Source organism: Chenopodium quinoa, unplaced genomic scaffold, assembly GCF_001683475.1.
Source record: "Chenopodium quinoa cultivar QQ74 unplaced genomic scaffold, ASM168347v1, whole genome shotgun sequence".
NCBI classification, from domain to species: Eukaryota; Viridiplantae; Streptophyta; class Magnoliopsida; order Caryophyllales; family Amaranthaceae; genus Chenopodium; species Chenopodium quinoa.
Window position 1 is genome coordinate 3,495,911 of NW_018743331.1, and position 15,205 is coordinate 3,511,115.

The 15,205-nt window shown below is 35.4% G+C and overlaps 1 protein-coding gene across 1 annotated transcript; it reads right to left on the minus strand.

Moving 5' to 3' along the window:
• Nucleotides 1–9,429: 9,429 nt before the first annotated feature.
• LOC110737771 (succinate dehydrogenase subunit 5, mitochondrial-like) lies at nucleotides 9,430–14,529 on the minus strand. The gene is made up of 4 exons (XM_021918118.1): nucleotides 14,238–14,529; nucleotides 11,434–11,744; nucleotides 11,171–11,356; nucleotides 9,430–9,754 (listed from the first exon to the last, which is right to left on the minus strand). Exons 1-4 carry the CDS (start codon nucleotides 14,383–14,385, stop codon nucleotides 9,695–9,697), a joined length of 705 nt encoding a protein of 234 aa, XP_021773810.1. The 5' UTR covers nucleotides 14,386–14,529; the 3' UTR covers nucleotides 9,430–9,694.
• Between the last annotated feature and the right edge of the window lie 676 nt (nucleotides 14,530–15,205).

Here is a 15,205-nt window from a genome sequence, read left to right on the forward strand (position 1 = left end):
GACCAGTTAATGGCGGATAGTGCAATGATACCCTTGCTTGTGACCATATATATGGTATCCTCTGGTTCATAAAATGTACCACTCAGTGTACAATGATACAATCAACACGTGAAAAGGTACCACTGTACTAAGGCCTTTACAAATTTCATTGTCTTTAGGTTAACGAAGTAATTGGTAAGTCCAATTTCTTAAGGAGGACTACATAAAAAAACACTGTTCATTACAGGGTGTAATTGGTTAAATCATTTAGCAATCGATAACAAGTAAGGCCATGAAAGAACCAAGCAACAACTGAATAACTCAAACAAGTAGCTGAATTCGTTAATGACGTAAATATCCCAAAGGTTGTGATTACGAATTTCAGGTACATGTGAGGGTTGTGCTTACGAAATCATTAAAAGATTACGAACTAGTTACTGAGGTAACCTGTAGTATTCATACATGTAGGTCTTATTAAAAAAATATTAGTGAAACCGAAGATTGTCATTAAATAATGTCCTACAATGTACTACTATCAACGTAAATCTCCCAAAGGTTGTGATTAACAAATCATTAAAAGATTATGAATTAGTTAATGAGGTGAACTCTAGTAATTAGTTATTTGTACCAAAGATATTAGTGAAACCTACGAAGAAAGATATTAGTGATATCACAAATTTGTGATTAAACAATGTCCACCTACGAAGGTTTTGTACCACCCTGAACAAGAAACATGCCTTTTCCTTTTTAGTGGTTCTTTCTATAATGTCATTTGTACCACCCTGACTACAGTGGTACCCTAATTGTCTTGGTGGTACCCTCGATCAGATGACAACGTGTACTCTGACCTTGAAACCCTACATATCCTAAATCATTTAACAATCGATAATGAGTAAGAACATGAACGAACCAAGCAACAAATGAATGACTCAAAGAATGAATTAAAGCAGATGGACCTATATATTGTATTACAAAGTAACTGAATTAGTTGATGAAGTAAATATCCCAAAGGTCGTGATTACAAACTTAAGGTACATATAGGGGTTGTGATTACAACTTCAGTAAAAGATTACGAATTAGTTAATGAGGTAAACTCTAGTATTCATACATGTACATCTTTTTAAGAAAATACTGGTGAAGCAACAACATGTCATCAAATAATGTTCTACAGTGTCCTATTTTCAACGTAAATCTCCCAAATGTTGTGATTAACAAATTCATTGACAGATTATGAATTGGTTAATGAGATCAACTCTAGTAATTAGTTATTTGTGACCAAAGGTATTAGTGAAGCCTAATAAGAAGGATATTAGTGATACCAAAATTGTGATTAAATAGTGTCCTCATATGAAGGTTTTGTACCACCCTGAACGAGAAACATGCATTTTCATTTTCAGTGGTTCTTTTTATAAGGTTCTTTGTACCACCCTGACTACAATGGTACCCTAATTGTCTTAGTGGTACCCTCGATCAGATGACAACCTCTACTCCGACCTTGAAACCCTATATATCCTAAATCTTTTAAAAATCGATAACGAGTAGATGTATTGCATTTGGAACTTGAAACTTACTTGATGTATTATACTAAAGTTAAGTTGTTTGAATTAGCACATTATTCAATTATTATTATCCCATACCAAAAATTGTAATTAGTATAAAGTATACTTGACTTACAACTACAAACATAAAATCACAAATATTCCAGTGGTACACTTATTGTTCGTGACTTGTACCATTAATTATTATCTGCATGCGTATAAATGACATATTAAAATGACAGGTGACGGAAATTGCAGTTCTCCAGATTTAGCGTGCCTAATTTCTTTAATCTCCCCCAGAAAATCATCATTTTTGCAGAAGATAGATAAACCGTCTTGGGATCTTGATTAACCGTCATCATTAATCTCCCCCACTACATCCACTCATCCAGAATTTGTACCGTCATTTTACACTCCTCCATATATAAGGCAATTCACTGAGTAAGTTACTTATCTCAAACATTTTCATAGATTAATAAAGAGTTAAAAGTAACTCATTTCCCAGTGGTTGAAGCCATCATAGGTCATTTTCCTTTTCAGTGGTTCTTTTTATGAGTTCATTTGTCCCACCCTGATTATAGTGGTACCCTAATTGTCTAAGTGGTACCCTCAATTAGATTAAAATGCCTACTCTAACCTTAAAACCCTACGTATCCTAAATCATTTAACAGTCGATGACGAGTAAGGACATGAATTGTGATTAAAAATTGTGCTACTATGTCCTACTATGACCGTGAATTTCCCAAAGGTTGTGACTAACAAATCTCTAAAAGATTATGAATTGGTTACGGCAGTCAACTCTATTACATAGTTATTTGTACCAAAGATACATGTGAAACCCACTACGAAGGATATTAGTGACACCAATAAATGTGAGTACAAAATGTCCTCCTACGAAGGTTTTGTACCACCCTACACAAGAAACATGCATATTTCTTTGCAGTGTTTCTTTTTATAATCTAAGTTGTACCACCCTGACTACAGTGGTACCCTAATTTTCTGAGTGGTACCCTCGACTAGATGAAAACGTCTACTCTGACCTTGAAATCCTACATATCCTAAATCATTTAACAGTCGATAATGAGTAAGGACATGACCGACCCAATCAACAGCTAAATGACTCAAACAAGGAATTATAGCAGATGGACGTATACATTGTATGTAAAGTAAGTGAACTCGTTTCTGAGGTAAGTATCCCGAAGGCTATGATTACGAACTTAAGGTACATATAGGGGTTGTCATTACCACTTCGTTAAAAGGTTACGAATAAGTTATTGAGGTAAACTCTAGCACTCCCACATGTAATTCTTATTAACAAAATATTAGTGAAAACGTGAATCGTGATTAAAAATTGTGCTACGATGTCCTACTATTACCGTATATTTCCCAAAGGTTGTGACTAACAAATCTCTAAAAGATTATGAATTGGTTACGGCGGTTCAACTCTATTACATAGCTATTTGTACCAAAGATACATGTGAAACCCACTACGAAGGATATTAGTGATACCAAAAAATGTGAGTATAAAATGTCCTCCTACGAAGGTTTTGTACCACCCTGCACAAGAAACATGCCTTTTTCTTTTCAGTGGTCCTTTTTAGAAGGTCATTTGTACCATCCTGACTACAGTAGTACCCTAATTGTCTTAGATGTATTGCATTTGGAGCTTAAAGCCTACTTCATGTACTACACTGAAGTTTAGTTGTTCGAATTAGCAATTTAGCACATAATTCAATTTTTATTATCACATACCTAAAATTGTAATTAGTATAACGTATACTTCACTTACAAGTACAAAAATAAAATCACACAAAGTTGGCTTATAATAAGCACAAACATATTTCAGTGGTACACTTATTGCTTAAGACATATACCATTAATTATTATATGCATGCGTTGAAATGACAAATTGAAGTGAAGGGTCAGGGTAATGGCAATTCCCCAGATTATGCGTGCCGGATTTATTTATCTCCCCCAGTAAATCATCATTTGCGCTTAACATTGATTAACCACCATCATTACATCTCCAACCCACTACATCCACTCCCTTGCAGAATGTGAACCGTCATTTTACAGTCTATATATAAGGCATTTCACTGACTACGTTACTTATCTCAAACATTTTCAAAAATAAACAAAGATTTAAAAATAACTCACTTCCTTCTATTCCAAAAAATAGAGGTCAGATTCCATAAAAACGCAAAAAAAAAAAAAAAAAAAAAAATAAAAAAATAAAAAAAATCATGGATGTAGTAGCGAAAAGGCGAAAAATTTCAAATTCCATGGTTGACATCCTTCCATCGGAAGTATTAGCGACCATTCTGTGTTGCGTTGCTAAGTCATCTCCTGCAGATATATTTCGGTGCAAATTAAGGTAGGATTTCATTTTACTTATAATTTGTACTCTGTTTCTCATCCCCCTATACACAAAGATTTTAATAATGTAATTTATGGCGTATGACATGATAAAAGTTGCAAGACCCTGCGAAGGATAGCCGAAGAAAAAAGGGTCCTTCAACAAATTCACCTCCCTTGGATTGAAACACGAAGGTGGTCACACCGAGAAGAGGTAGACACATTCTTCATGAAATGTGTGGAGAATGAACATCCTGAAGCTCTGCTTGAGTTTGGGTTTGTAAGGCTTCTTTCTTATTACTTGACAATTTTATTCATTATAATATTAAAAAAAACCTGTTGATAATTGTTAAAAATTTTCTATTTTACGTTACTGTAGCGACAATACTTCAACTATATAGTGGTAGACGAAGGGTTGAAGAGGTTGGAAAGAGCAACTGCATTGCAAAATACAGAGGTAGCAAATATAGTAAGCCTCATATATATATATATATATATATATTTATACACTGGAGAAGAAGAAAAAGGTGTTAAGCTTTTGGAGAACACTATCAACAGCATCGGATCTGCAGGGATCGTCCAGTGCAGAAGGAAGTTACGTGACATGGCGATGTCAAATTGGATGAGAAATAAGTTCGTTGTAGATTATATGCCACAGCCGCAAATATTTTGCAAACAAAAACTACAACACGAGAAGAACTTATCTGCATGGGCTGGTCTTTATGACGAGGATGCTGAAAATACAATATCTTGTTTAACTTGTAAATGCGTTAGGGAAATAAGCGTATTTTATACAATAGTAAATGGTCTACTCATCCGTCATGTATGATAAATATTATCTGCATAATGACATTTCTTTTTTTAACTTGCATATTATGATTTGTTAAATTTGTGTTTCTGTTGTATATAATAATATGTTTTACAGTTCAGAACAACACACACAAACATAGTAGTTTACAAATATTAGATGTATTGTTCTCAGCTACTTCATAATCCAACAAACCTATATTAGTTTACATTGTATCAAAAGCAAAAATTCAGGACATATAAACAGAACAACAAGAATAAAAGTTTACAACAACAATAATAAAAGAATAGATCAATATGGATTTGAACTCTGACAACGTCTACTCTGACCTTCAAACCCTACATATGCTGAGAATGTACTACCCTGATTACAAGATCAATCTGCGAATCATAAGGTACACATTCATAGGGAACTATTCATGTAACCACCTCTATTTTCAACACATGAAGATAATTGCCCAATGGTACAGTTCATGCACGATAAGTGTACCACTGCAACATGTTTAAACAACAAACACAACAAGTACATTCTAATGCATTAATCAACCAGTTGAATCGATTACATTACAAGTGATTAGAACCTGATGTACCAGGAGTACCTAGTACACTTGTAAAAAAACCACCAGAATTTGTTCCCCTAACAGAAGTGAAGTACCCTAAGGAACCATCCACATCCCTCATTTGAATCCCTCCAACCGATCGTACATAGTCATTTGTTGACAATGACATACTGTTATGTGCCGCCGCAGCTTGCTTCTTTGCTGCAATTTTTGCCCTAGCAGCCTTTTCTTTTCCCTTTTTCTCTGTGCAAGATGGATACCTCACGTTGGTTATACGATGGGCCTTCTTCTTGGGCAGCGATGGATCCTTAATAACTGCTGGGACGGATCCATCACAACTCCCTACAAACCCACTAACTGGTGTATAGATTGTATTCCGCAACCCAAATGCATGTGTGGCTGGTGTATTTGTACAACCAGGCCCCTTGTTCAAAGCCACAGAAGAAGGCGTCCGAACAACACCTTGTACGCCATCATCCTCACCTTCGTTTTCATTATCCTTAGATGCATGTTCCTATCTTTTGGCAACCATTGCCAACACTTCATCGACTCTGAGGTTCATCAATTGCAACAAGTCTGCCACATCCTCAACACCCTCCTTACAAGCTGAAGCCTTTGAGCAAATAGGTTCATACATCCCCATCAATTTGTGATATTGCCTGGCTTCATCGGTTTTAAGTGGATCATGGTAAGCTACTTTCACTCGTGTGTGTTTCCTTTGAATATCATTACTCCAACGACGTAGAATATACTTCTCAGGAACAATGGAAACACCACAATGGTCATACACAAAGGTCATATGTCGACAAATGATTCCATGGCACTCAAAGTGTTTACAGTCACAACTTGCTTCATATGTATTACTGTCATAGCACACCCTGTAGCATCTCCGAATCTTAGTCACAGATTCTTTCTTTGCATATTTTGGCTTGATCCACACTCGGTCCTCAATAACAAACTCAACTTGATTCTTACCAACTTCTTAGTCATCTAGGCGACGTACGTACAACATCCTCTTGCACTCCCGCTGAATGCCTAACTACCTCCGCTGGGAAATCGGTAGCTAAATTCCTGACTACTGTATTGAGTTGGAGTCCGCAATTCTTTCTGACTCAGCCCTTATCTGCATTGCATCGCAGTATCGAAGCACAAATTCATACAACGTTGCATGCTTGTCAACATAACCTTTGAAAAAGTGATTGAAACTTTCCGATCGTTGGGTCGTTTTCATCTCGACCCAGAATAAATGCTTCAAATACGCTGGGATCCACATGTGCCTTTCCTCATATAGCCCTACATTTCAAAAAATTGCAATTACTGGCTTATGTAAAATCAAACAAACCTCATACACCTGGACTCTTGTGAATGGTACATTCATTGTCTCTGAAATGTGCCACAAATAAGAAAATTGGAAAAAAATAACATTCAGTGGTACAAAAGTCTACCACTAAACCTGCTCCTACTCTAAGTCAGAACTGAAACAGCTTCCAGTCCCCTGCACACAGCCAGCTACACCACCTCTGCATACTCTAACAGAAATCACTAAACAATCACAAAAAAAAAAAAACAGAACATATGGAGTACCTTCAAGCCAACTATTATTTCCTAGTTTGTAATAATCAATTGCGTCCGCCCAACGAACTACAAAATCATCAGCATCTAAACTACCATAAATGATATTTTCAAACTCATCCTTTACAGCTTCATAGTCCTCATGCTTACCAACATACCTCCCAAACTTCTGAAGTATGTGCCATATGCACCACCTATGGCAACTCTCAGGCATAGTCAAATTTACAGCTTTCCTAATCGTCGGATCTTGATCCGTAAGGATTGAGATAGGAGCTTTACCCCCCATGCAATGTAGCCAAGTCCTCAACACCCACTCATACGTCTCCGCCGTCTCCCGAGAGATCAATGCACACCCAAACAAAATACTCTGCCCATGATGGTTCACACCGATAAACACAGCAAATGGAAGGTGATATTTGATTGTCAAATATGTACTATCAAAACAAACATCTCCAAACTCCTCATACGCAGCTCCACTCCTCGCATCTACCCACACAACATCTTGTAATGTGCCGTCCTTCCCAAACCGACATAGATGGAAAAAATTCTGATTGTCGGCACTCATTTTGTTGAAGTATTCTATCATGCCATTTGCATCACCCTCAGTAAGCTCACGTTGGGTTTTTTTTAGCCACTGCATTCTCCAAGTCTCTTTGCGTAAATGTCATCTCCTCCATCCATTACGCTCCCGAGCATAACAAATGTACATTTGGGATACCTTCACCTTAGACTTCTTCGTCATATGCACCTGCTTGACCAAGTGATTGTTTTTCGCCATTAACTCGTGCTTCCGGTACATCGCTACATCCTTTGACTTTCCCAGAGTAACAATGTGACGTTTTTGCTCCAAATTTAGCCTTCGAACAACCCAGTTCCCTTCCTCATTAACACTGGCATACAACTCCACAGGACAACCGCACTTTTTAGTCTTCCGTTTCTAAACTGTCTCCTCATCTTGCAACAACCCTTCCTTCAGTGCATCCTGTTTACGCTTCCTTGAAGCATAACCATAACAATCACAAGTCCACTTAGCATTCCTTCTCTCCTTACAACACTTTCCCTTTTCCAATTCCTTCTTTACATCCACCCACCCAAAAGCAGCCCTTACTATACCCAAACTGTTTTGCCTAGCATAACTCCAGAAATAGGTATCCAACTCATCCCAACTCCCAAATACCATGCCCAAAGTTGGGGGTGGTACTTCCTCTTCCACACCAAATACAATGTGCACCAATACTCTGCCCTTCTTTGGTGTTATGAAAGAAGAACCTCCTGCCTCTGCCCCTTCATCTTCAACACCACCCTCATCTCCTTCTGTAAATTCATCCCCACTCTCTAACCCCTCCTCATAAACATATACATCAACCTCATTATCTTCTCCAAGTGCCTCACCAACACCCACCTGCAACACATATACATCCACAACTCAACTCAATCTAGTAGATCATTGTATCCCAACAACAACCAGCACAAACAATAACAAACCGCACAACATAACAACACAATATAAAGAACAACAACATAACATTTATTATGCCCATTTTAAGGATACAAAAACTGACTTATCCCAAATTAAACCACTCATTTAATCACATTACAATACCCACATAACAATCACCATTCAAGCTATATACACAATAATTACTGAATTACACTACCAATTACACAATATAATTAATCAATTATAAACACTCAACATGTACTCATACTTATAACAATGTGTGCTACGGAGTCACAAACCCTAATCTCTTACCCAACCTTTGATTTTATATTTCATTAACAACCAACAAATTAACCAAACACATCTACCACAACCCAATAAATTAGACACTTACATTCTCAGAGTCGAATCGCAACTCCCTTGCGCAACCTCGCCCGTCTTCGCCATCTTTCCGCAATGCTTCCGCTAAATCAACCCCAACATGTCTGCCAGCCGCCGATTTCCCATTCTTATAATCTACTTCTTCATCAATTTATTGCAATTTCAACTTTACCATTGACGAAATAATGGATTTCAGCTGAGCATTTGTCATCGCCATTGAAGAGCTTCTTCCATTTTCCTTTTTCACTTTTTATTGACAACATTTGCTTTTGAAAGAGTATTTTTCCCGCTTCAATTTTTCACTCCTCGTTACAATGTACTATACCATCACACCCTTGGCAGCTAAATGACCCGCATGCATGTTACAAAGTTCCAACTAATTGCAATATTGCCATCCTATAGGTTTCTAAATCAATAGCTACTATGCGCTAGTAGTTATCCTTTCAATATATAGGAGAATGAACAAATAATGAAAAAAATTAGATAATCGTTTTATTTGTGATTTTATCGCTAAATATCTATAATTACGTAATGAATTTATTTTAAAAAATTATATTTATAAAATACACATTAATACGAATTTAACAAACCCCCACTTGATATATTTCTTGTTTATATATTATCATATACATAAGGTCAAAGTTTGGTCAAATTAAACAATCAGACCAATCAGATAAACAAAATTAAGGTGAACTAAACAAGCATCTTTTTCTAACCTATATAGAAGAGGTTGGCATGGGGAAGCAATGATGCACACAACCAAAATTAAATGAGCCTTATAATGAGCCTTATCAAAGGAAAATCGCGAAAGTGTTGCACCTTCATTTGTTAAATCAAAAAGAAAGGAAATGACCGATCTTTGTAAATTATATCGGTATATTTCTACAAATTCTTTCACAATAACATTTCTATCGCAACATCTGACAAGAAACTTCAAGTTTAAGATGCTTAGTTTTTCATCTAGACAATCTTTCAGCTCTTTATTCAAAATGCTATGCAGCTCCAACAGAAATTTTCTATCTAGGATGAATACAATCCATTCCTCCACATAAATTTTGTTATCATGGTGCTCTTTGCTCAACATATGAACCGGATATTCCAGAAGTGCCAAGGACTGTGACCTACAAGTGAGAAAGATAAGTATAGTTGAATAATACTGAATTTGCAGTGTACATAAGAATCATGATAAAAGTTATTGTAGACAGGGATAACAGAAGTCTGTCTTTTGTTAAGGCTCTTCAACCTTCAACAGAAATCTTCATCAAATAGTTGAACATTTTCTGGTATCCACACCTACTATATCAGGTCTAAGATGTGAAATTATGCTCAAGTAAAGAATTTCAAACAAATTCCCAACATCAAAAAATTGGATTTGAACAACAAACTCCTTTCCCCCCATTTACGTTCCGTTTGTTTTGATGGAAAACATTTTTCACGGAAAATCATTTTCCAAAGAATAAAAAAAAAATAAAAAAATAAAAAGATAAAAAAAAAATATATAAAAATATAAAAAAAAAAAATATCAGTACAAAACATAATGGTGAAAAGGATTTTCCTTTGTTTGATAATAGGAAAGCTAATTGAGAATAAGGAAAATGTAGATGAAAGGGAGGGGAAGGATAGAGGAGAGAAAATAGTGAAGTGAGGAGGGAATAGAAAAATGTGGCATACCTTTCCTAAAGGAAATCATTTTCCTTCTCTAAAAAGTAATTTCCACATATGGGAAAATTGTTTTCCACCCTTAAATAAAACAAACCAAAATTTTTTGCAGAAATGAAGTATAATAATTTTCTATGAAAATGTTTTTATTAAAACATACAGAGCCTTGTAGTCAATTACACAGCAATTTCATCATAATACGATATTCAAATATCAATTATGAGGTTGAAAAAGAGGAGTTAAAAAACCTAAATGAATCAGAAAAAGTTTCTTTTTGGCACAATCATTCTCAGATACTTCTAGCTTAATAAGTTCCCAGCAGATCTCATATCACTTACATCATTATTATATGAAAGCATAATTATTATACTCTGAAGTCACAGCATGAACTTTAGCTACTAGCTATAGAAACTGGACACACGCAATTAAGCATAATAGTCATAAACTACAAGTCTCCAAACTCACAACAAGAATCCATCTCTAACTGGAGGATTTTCCTTTCCCTGCAATCATTTTTTATGGCAAAACATTTGTCCCATAATCTGAGTTTCAACTTATTCAGGCCCATATTAAAAAAAAAAAAAAAAAAAAAAAAAAAAAAAAAAAAAAAAAACAGGTACGAAGTAATCATAAATGACTTGCCAAGACCTATTTTTTCAATTGACGTATCTCAGGCGATTATTTTGATATCTTTTTAGCAATTATAAGACTAATTAATTGTGCCCACAAATATTAAGCCACACTTCAATATTTCAGATGTACTTTGGCTTTACTAACCAGTTCACACAGTGGAACACACAAAATAAATGTCCCTTCTAGATATCCTACATATCATTTTAGAAATCCAGGAATAGACAATAAGATTAATCTTTTCATACCTTTCCCCATTGAGAATCAAGACCACCGCACCTCATCTTTAAATGAATCATCCTCCTTCCCAACTCTGACTCTACTTTCTTCTTCAGATAGACTTCATCAGGTCCAAATGAATCCAGATACTTACTATAGCGATCATAAGCTGTCTTCAAAGCCTGAGCATAGTGTTCTGGAAGAGGCTTCACATTCTACACAATAAAATGGGCATAATAAGACAGAAAACTCTACTTACGATAAGCCTGTATTTGATTATGTCCCATAATACCTCGCCACTCATTCCAACAAGGTCATCAATTGCCATTTTGAAGGTCTCAAGACAACCGATGAACTCTTCAGATGCCTCAGCAGCACGGAATATGCTTTTCAAGGCCTCCTTGCCAACTTTGTCATCAGAATCTTTTGATAAGACCTTTTTTGCATCCTTGATGAGAGAAGATGGGAGTTCCCCCCAGTCTGCAGCCATGAAGTCCTTGAACACAGCTTTTATTTCTGAATCTTTTATGTCAGGCAAGGGAGCCACATCTTTACTGAAAGAACGGATGCTTCCAAATGCCAACCCAAAGGGGGACCTGCGATCTGTCCATAAGCATATAAGATTAATAAGAACCAAAAGGAAAGGAATTGCTTCATATAAATGTAGTTATCATGAATTCATCCTGAGGCAGTTATCATGGATTCATCCTGAGGACTAAGCGCAGCAAAAAAGACTGGGAATCAGAAGTCTTGCAATGGTAACAGCAAAGAAGGGTCACCAAGTTCGAAACTATCGTATTAACAATGACCTTGCTTCTTTCTTTACATAATAAAAAGTATCATTTCTTTTTTGACTATAAAGTTCTTTCAATACCTTCCTACATCAGTAAATCCACTGACACGACCCAGATAAGATGATAACTTTCTTCATTTGAAGAAGCAACAAAATATAATCACACTCCCCAAGGCCCAGCAAGAAAACTAGTAGTTTTTCGATAAAGCTCTTTAAAAAACAAAAGGATCAAAACCCAAAAACAATATTAATATCCAATGCTGTACAGATAAAAAATAATCCCAGTGTCCATCTTGCTGAGGCGCCAGAATAGCACAGCAAGATCTAAACAGTAAGGAACATCAGCAGCAAACGAGTAGCAGCTTGGAAAAATGGAAAGTACCATATCACAGAAGCTTACTATAAGAATCAAGTTTAATGTGACAGTGACATTATGCAATGCCTCCTAACTGCGGTAAGCTTTCTGTGTCCGATAACAAAGACAGGATGCTACTGTTACCAGAACCTGTGTACTGCAACAAGGCAGTAAAGAGCATGTTTGGGGATTGATATGGAGATGACACAGCATAGAAAAGTAGAACAATCTAGCTAGTTGAAGCCTGAAAAGTGAAAGTGTAGAAGCCATAACTTCTTCTCACACGGTCCCAAAAAAGGCTTGATTTGACTATATGCTTGTCAATATGTAATTCAATCCTTAGAAAGAAGCCCCAACCTTGCAACATAAGCTTGCAAATTGAAGTATGGGCTAGATCTTTCTAGAATGGGAAAATAAGGAATGGAGCAGGGCAATGTTTACTATCCCAATTCTGGGACACCCTTATACCAGCAAGTCAGCAACCACTCATCAGCCATCATCCGCAGAGACAGTGGACAGTCCAAGAATCACGTAGAGTATTAATTAATGTTCTAGTAAAGATTACAGACATACAATACAAGATCTTACAGCTAAATGTCTACTTTACAAGTATATACAGCACTGTTGCATATTACATTTCGATTTATTTAAAACAACAAACTGTATAGTCCTTCAATCAACTTCAGCTTGATGGGTGTAATACATCTTTCATAAGTACTTCCTCCGTAATAAATTAGTTGATACATTTTGACTTTTGACATTATTCAAAATTCTAGTTTGGCTAACTTTTGTGATTTATAGATAAGAAAAATCATCAACATGCGGGATCTTGTTAGATTTCTCTCAATGTTTATTTTTAAACTATCACCTTTTTTTTAGTGTATTACAATGTTCATAGTTTTTTCTTATTGATAATTAGATATATTTAAGGTTGAACTGATGCATTGGCAAGCGAGACATATGAAACATGTTAACCAAATTGAAACAAAAGAACGACTTCTTGTTCCCTACCGTTCCATGATTTTCCTTTACAAAGTAATCAGGTTAAATTCTTTTTATGCTATTAACAAGTATTCCGAGGACATTGAGGAAACTAAATTCATAGAAGTTCCCATTACTAAAACATTACATTGGCAATGTGTACGTCAAAAAATGAAGATATCAATCCAAGAGTCCAAGAGTCTACATGATGAAAGATTGAATATGTAAAAACCATAATTGCCTTCAATGATTCTTGTACCAAACAGTGTTCATCACTCTATAACATTCATACTAAACCACAAGCTTCTTAAATTTTTTCCTTTATTCATATTAATTAAATGATGTGGGGTGGCCGAGGTTGAACTACTTTACGGAGCAGAACCATTGCAGAGGGCTAGAATGATTGTTTCAACATTACAACTCCTAACAAGAAAACGAATAATCTAATCAAAAACTTAGTTTATCTTCCTGTTTTTTCCTTAAGACTCGAGTAAGGCTTACATCACAAAATAAATTTAGTGCACTAATTTGAACTTTATCTTAAAACTAGATTTTTAAAAAGTTACACTGAGAATTTTGCACTTTTTGCCAATCATCTATGATTAACAACATTCGACCAACATAACTTTACCATTGATCCTAAAAATTTGCATTATTCAAGTTAAATAACATAGCCGTAATCAATCACAGACCCAAAATGTTTCACTAAGTAGTTAGAATTCTGTAATTTTCACACTAAATCAGATTCATCAACAAACATAAAAATTAAAACCAGGTGCTCAAAAACCAAAACCAAAAAGCAAATAAATTACAACAGATCAATCAAAAAACCCAGAAAAGCCCAAAATTCATTTTCAATGTTTAAACCCAGAATTCCAATAAACTCAATATTAAATCAAAAATTTTCCCACAAAAATAAAATCAAAACTAATAGTAATTGAAAAATGGATGGAGAAAGAGAAGGAACCTGATGAAGAAATATGATAGAACGGAGTTGACGAAGAACGGGGTGAGAGATTGAAGAAGGAACGAGAAGATTGATGATGGTGGGAAAGTACGGGACGCCATGAAGAAGAGGAGAGAGAAGAGAGGCGCCTTGCTGCCACCCTCAACATCTTCGAGATGATTTGGATTTCCGCCTTTGACGGTGAGAAAAAAATGAAGGGTTGGTGGGTGGTGGACGAGTTGCGTACCAAGGAGGAGAGAGAAAATGAGAGGGGAAGAGAAATAGGAGATTTCAGATTTGTAAAGTAAAAATACAACACTAGAACTTGCCAAAGTTTGGGAATTGGGAGGAGGTCAAGGTTGATATTATTGTCACGTTAAGGTTGATATTCGCGTTATATTTAACTATGTTCAGCTCATGAACCTCTTTCGATTTGACCTGATGTCATAAATTTAGTTAATGACAATATTGATGAGGTAAATATGTAAACAAATATTTTAGGATATAAATGTCAGGTTATTTTTAAAAGTTAAAAAAAAAAAAAAAGATAACCCTAATGAGAGTGAATAAACATTTAGAAAGATATAAGGAAAATTTAACAAAAAGCATCAACCTTTGCTTTGTTCTCTCAAAATGCACCAACTTTTAAATTTGCTCAAAATAAACCCAAGTTTGTATTTTTTTTTTCTCCCATAGCAAACCTAGCACCTGTTATTCCATGCTGCAATCCACGTGTCATGTCCTCATTTGTTAATTTTTTTAAACAAATTGATAATTAACAAAATTTATTTATAGTTAATTTTTAAATCAAATAATTAGCAAAAAGGGATAATTAACAAAAATAATCATAGCTATTGACTTCCTTCTCATTTTAATCCCAACTACAATTTAACTCAAAATAATCCCAACTATTAGGTGATTCTTCTCAAAATACTCTCCATTACTTATTACGTCTCTTACCGGTAAATTTATTTATTTTTTCATTCTTT

What these genes read in the sequence shown, in the direction of transcription:
- LOC110737771 (XM_021918118.1), bottom strand. Translation starts at nt 14,385, where the DNA reads ATGTTGAGGGTGGCAGCAAGGCGCCTCTCTTCTCTCTCCTCTTCTTCA. An exon ending in CTATCATATTTCTTCATCAG is followed by an intron (nt 11,745 to 14,237) that starts GTTCCTTCTCTT and finishes GCTTATGGACAG; the next exon opens with ATCGCAGGTCCCCCTTTGGG. An exon ending in TTGTTGGAATGAGTGGCGAG is followed by an intron (nt 11,357 to 11,433) that starts GTATTATGGGAC and finishes TTTATTGTGTAG; the next exon opens with AATGTGAAGCCTCTTCCAGA.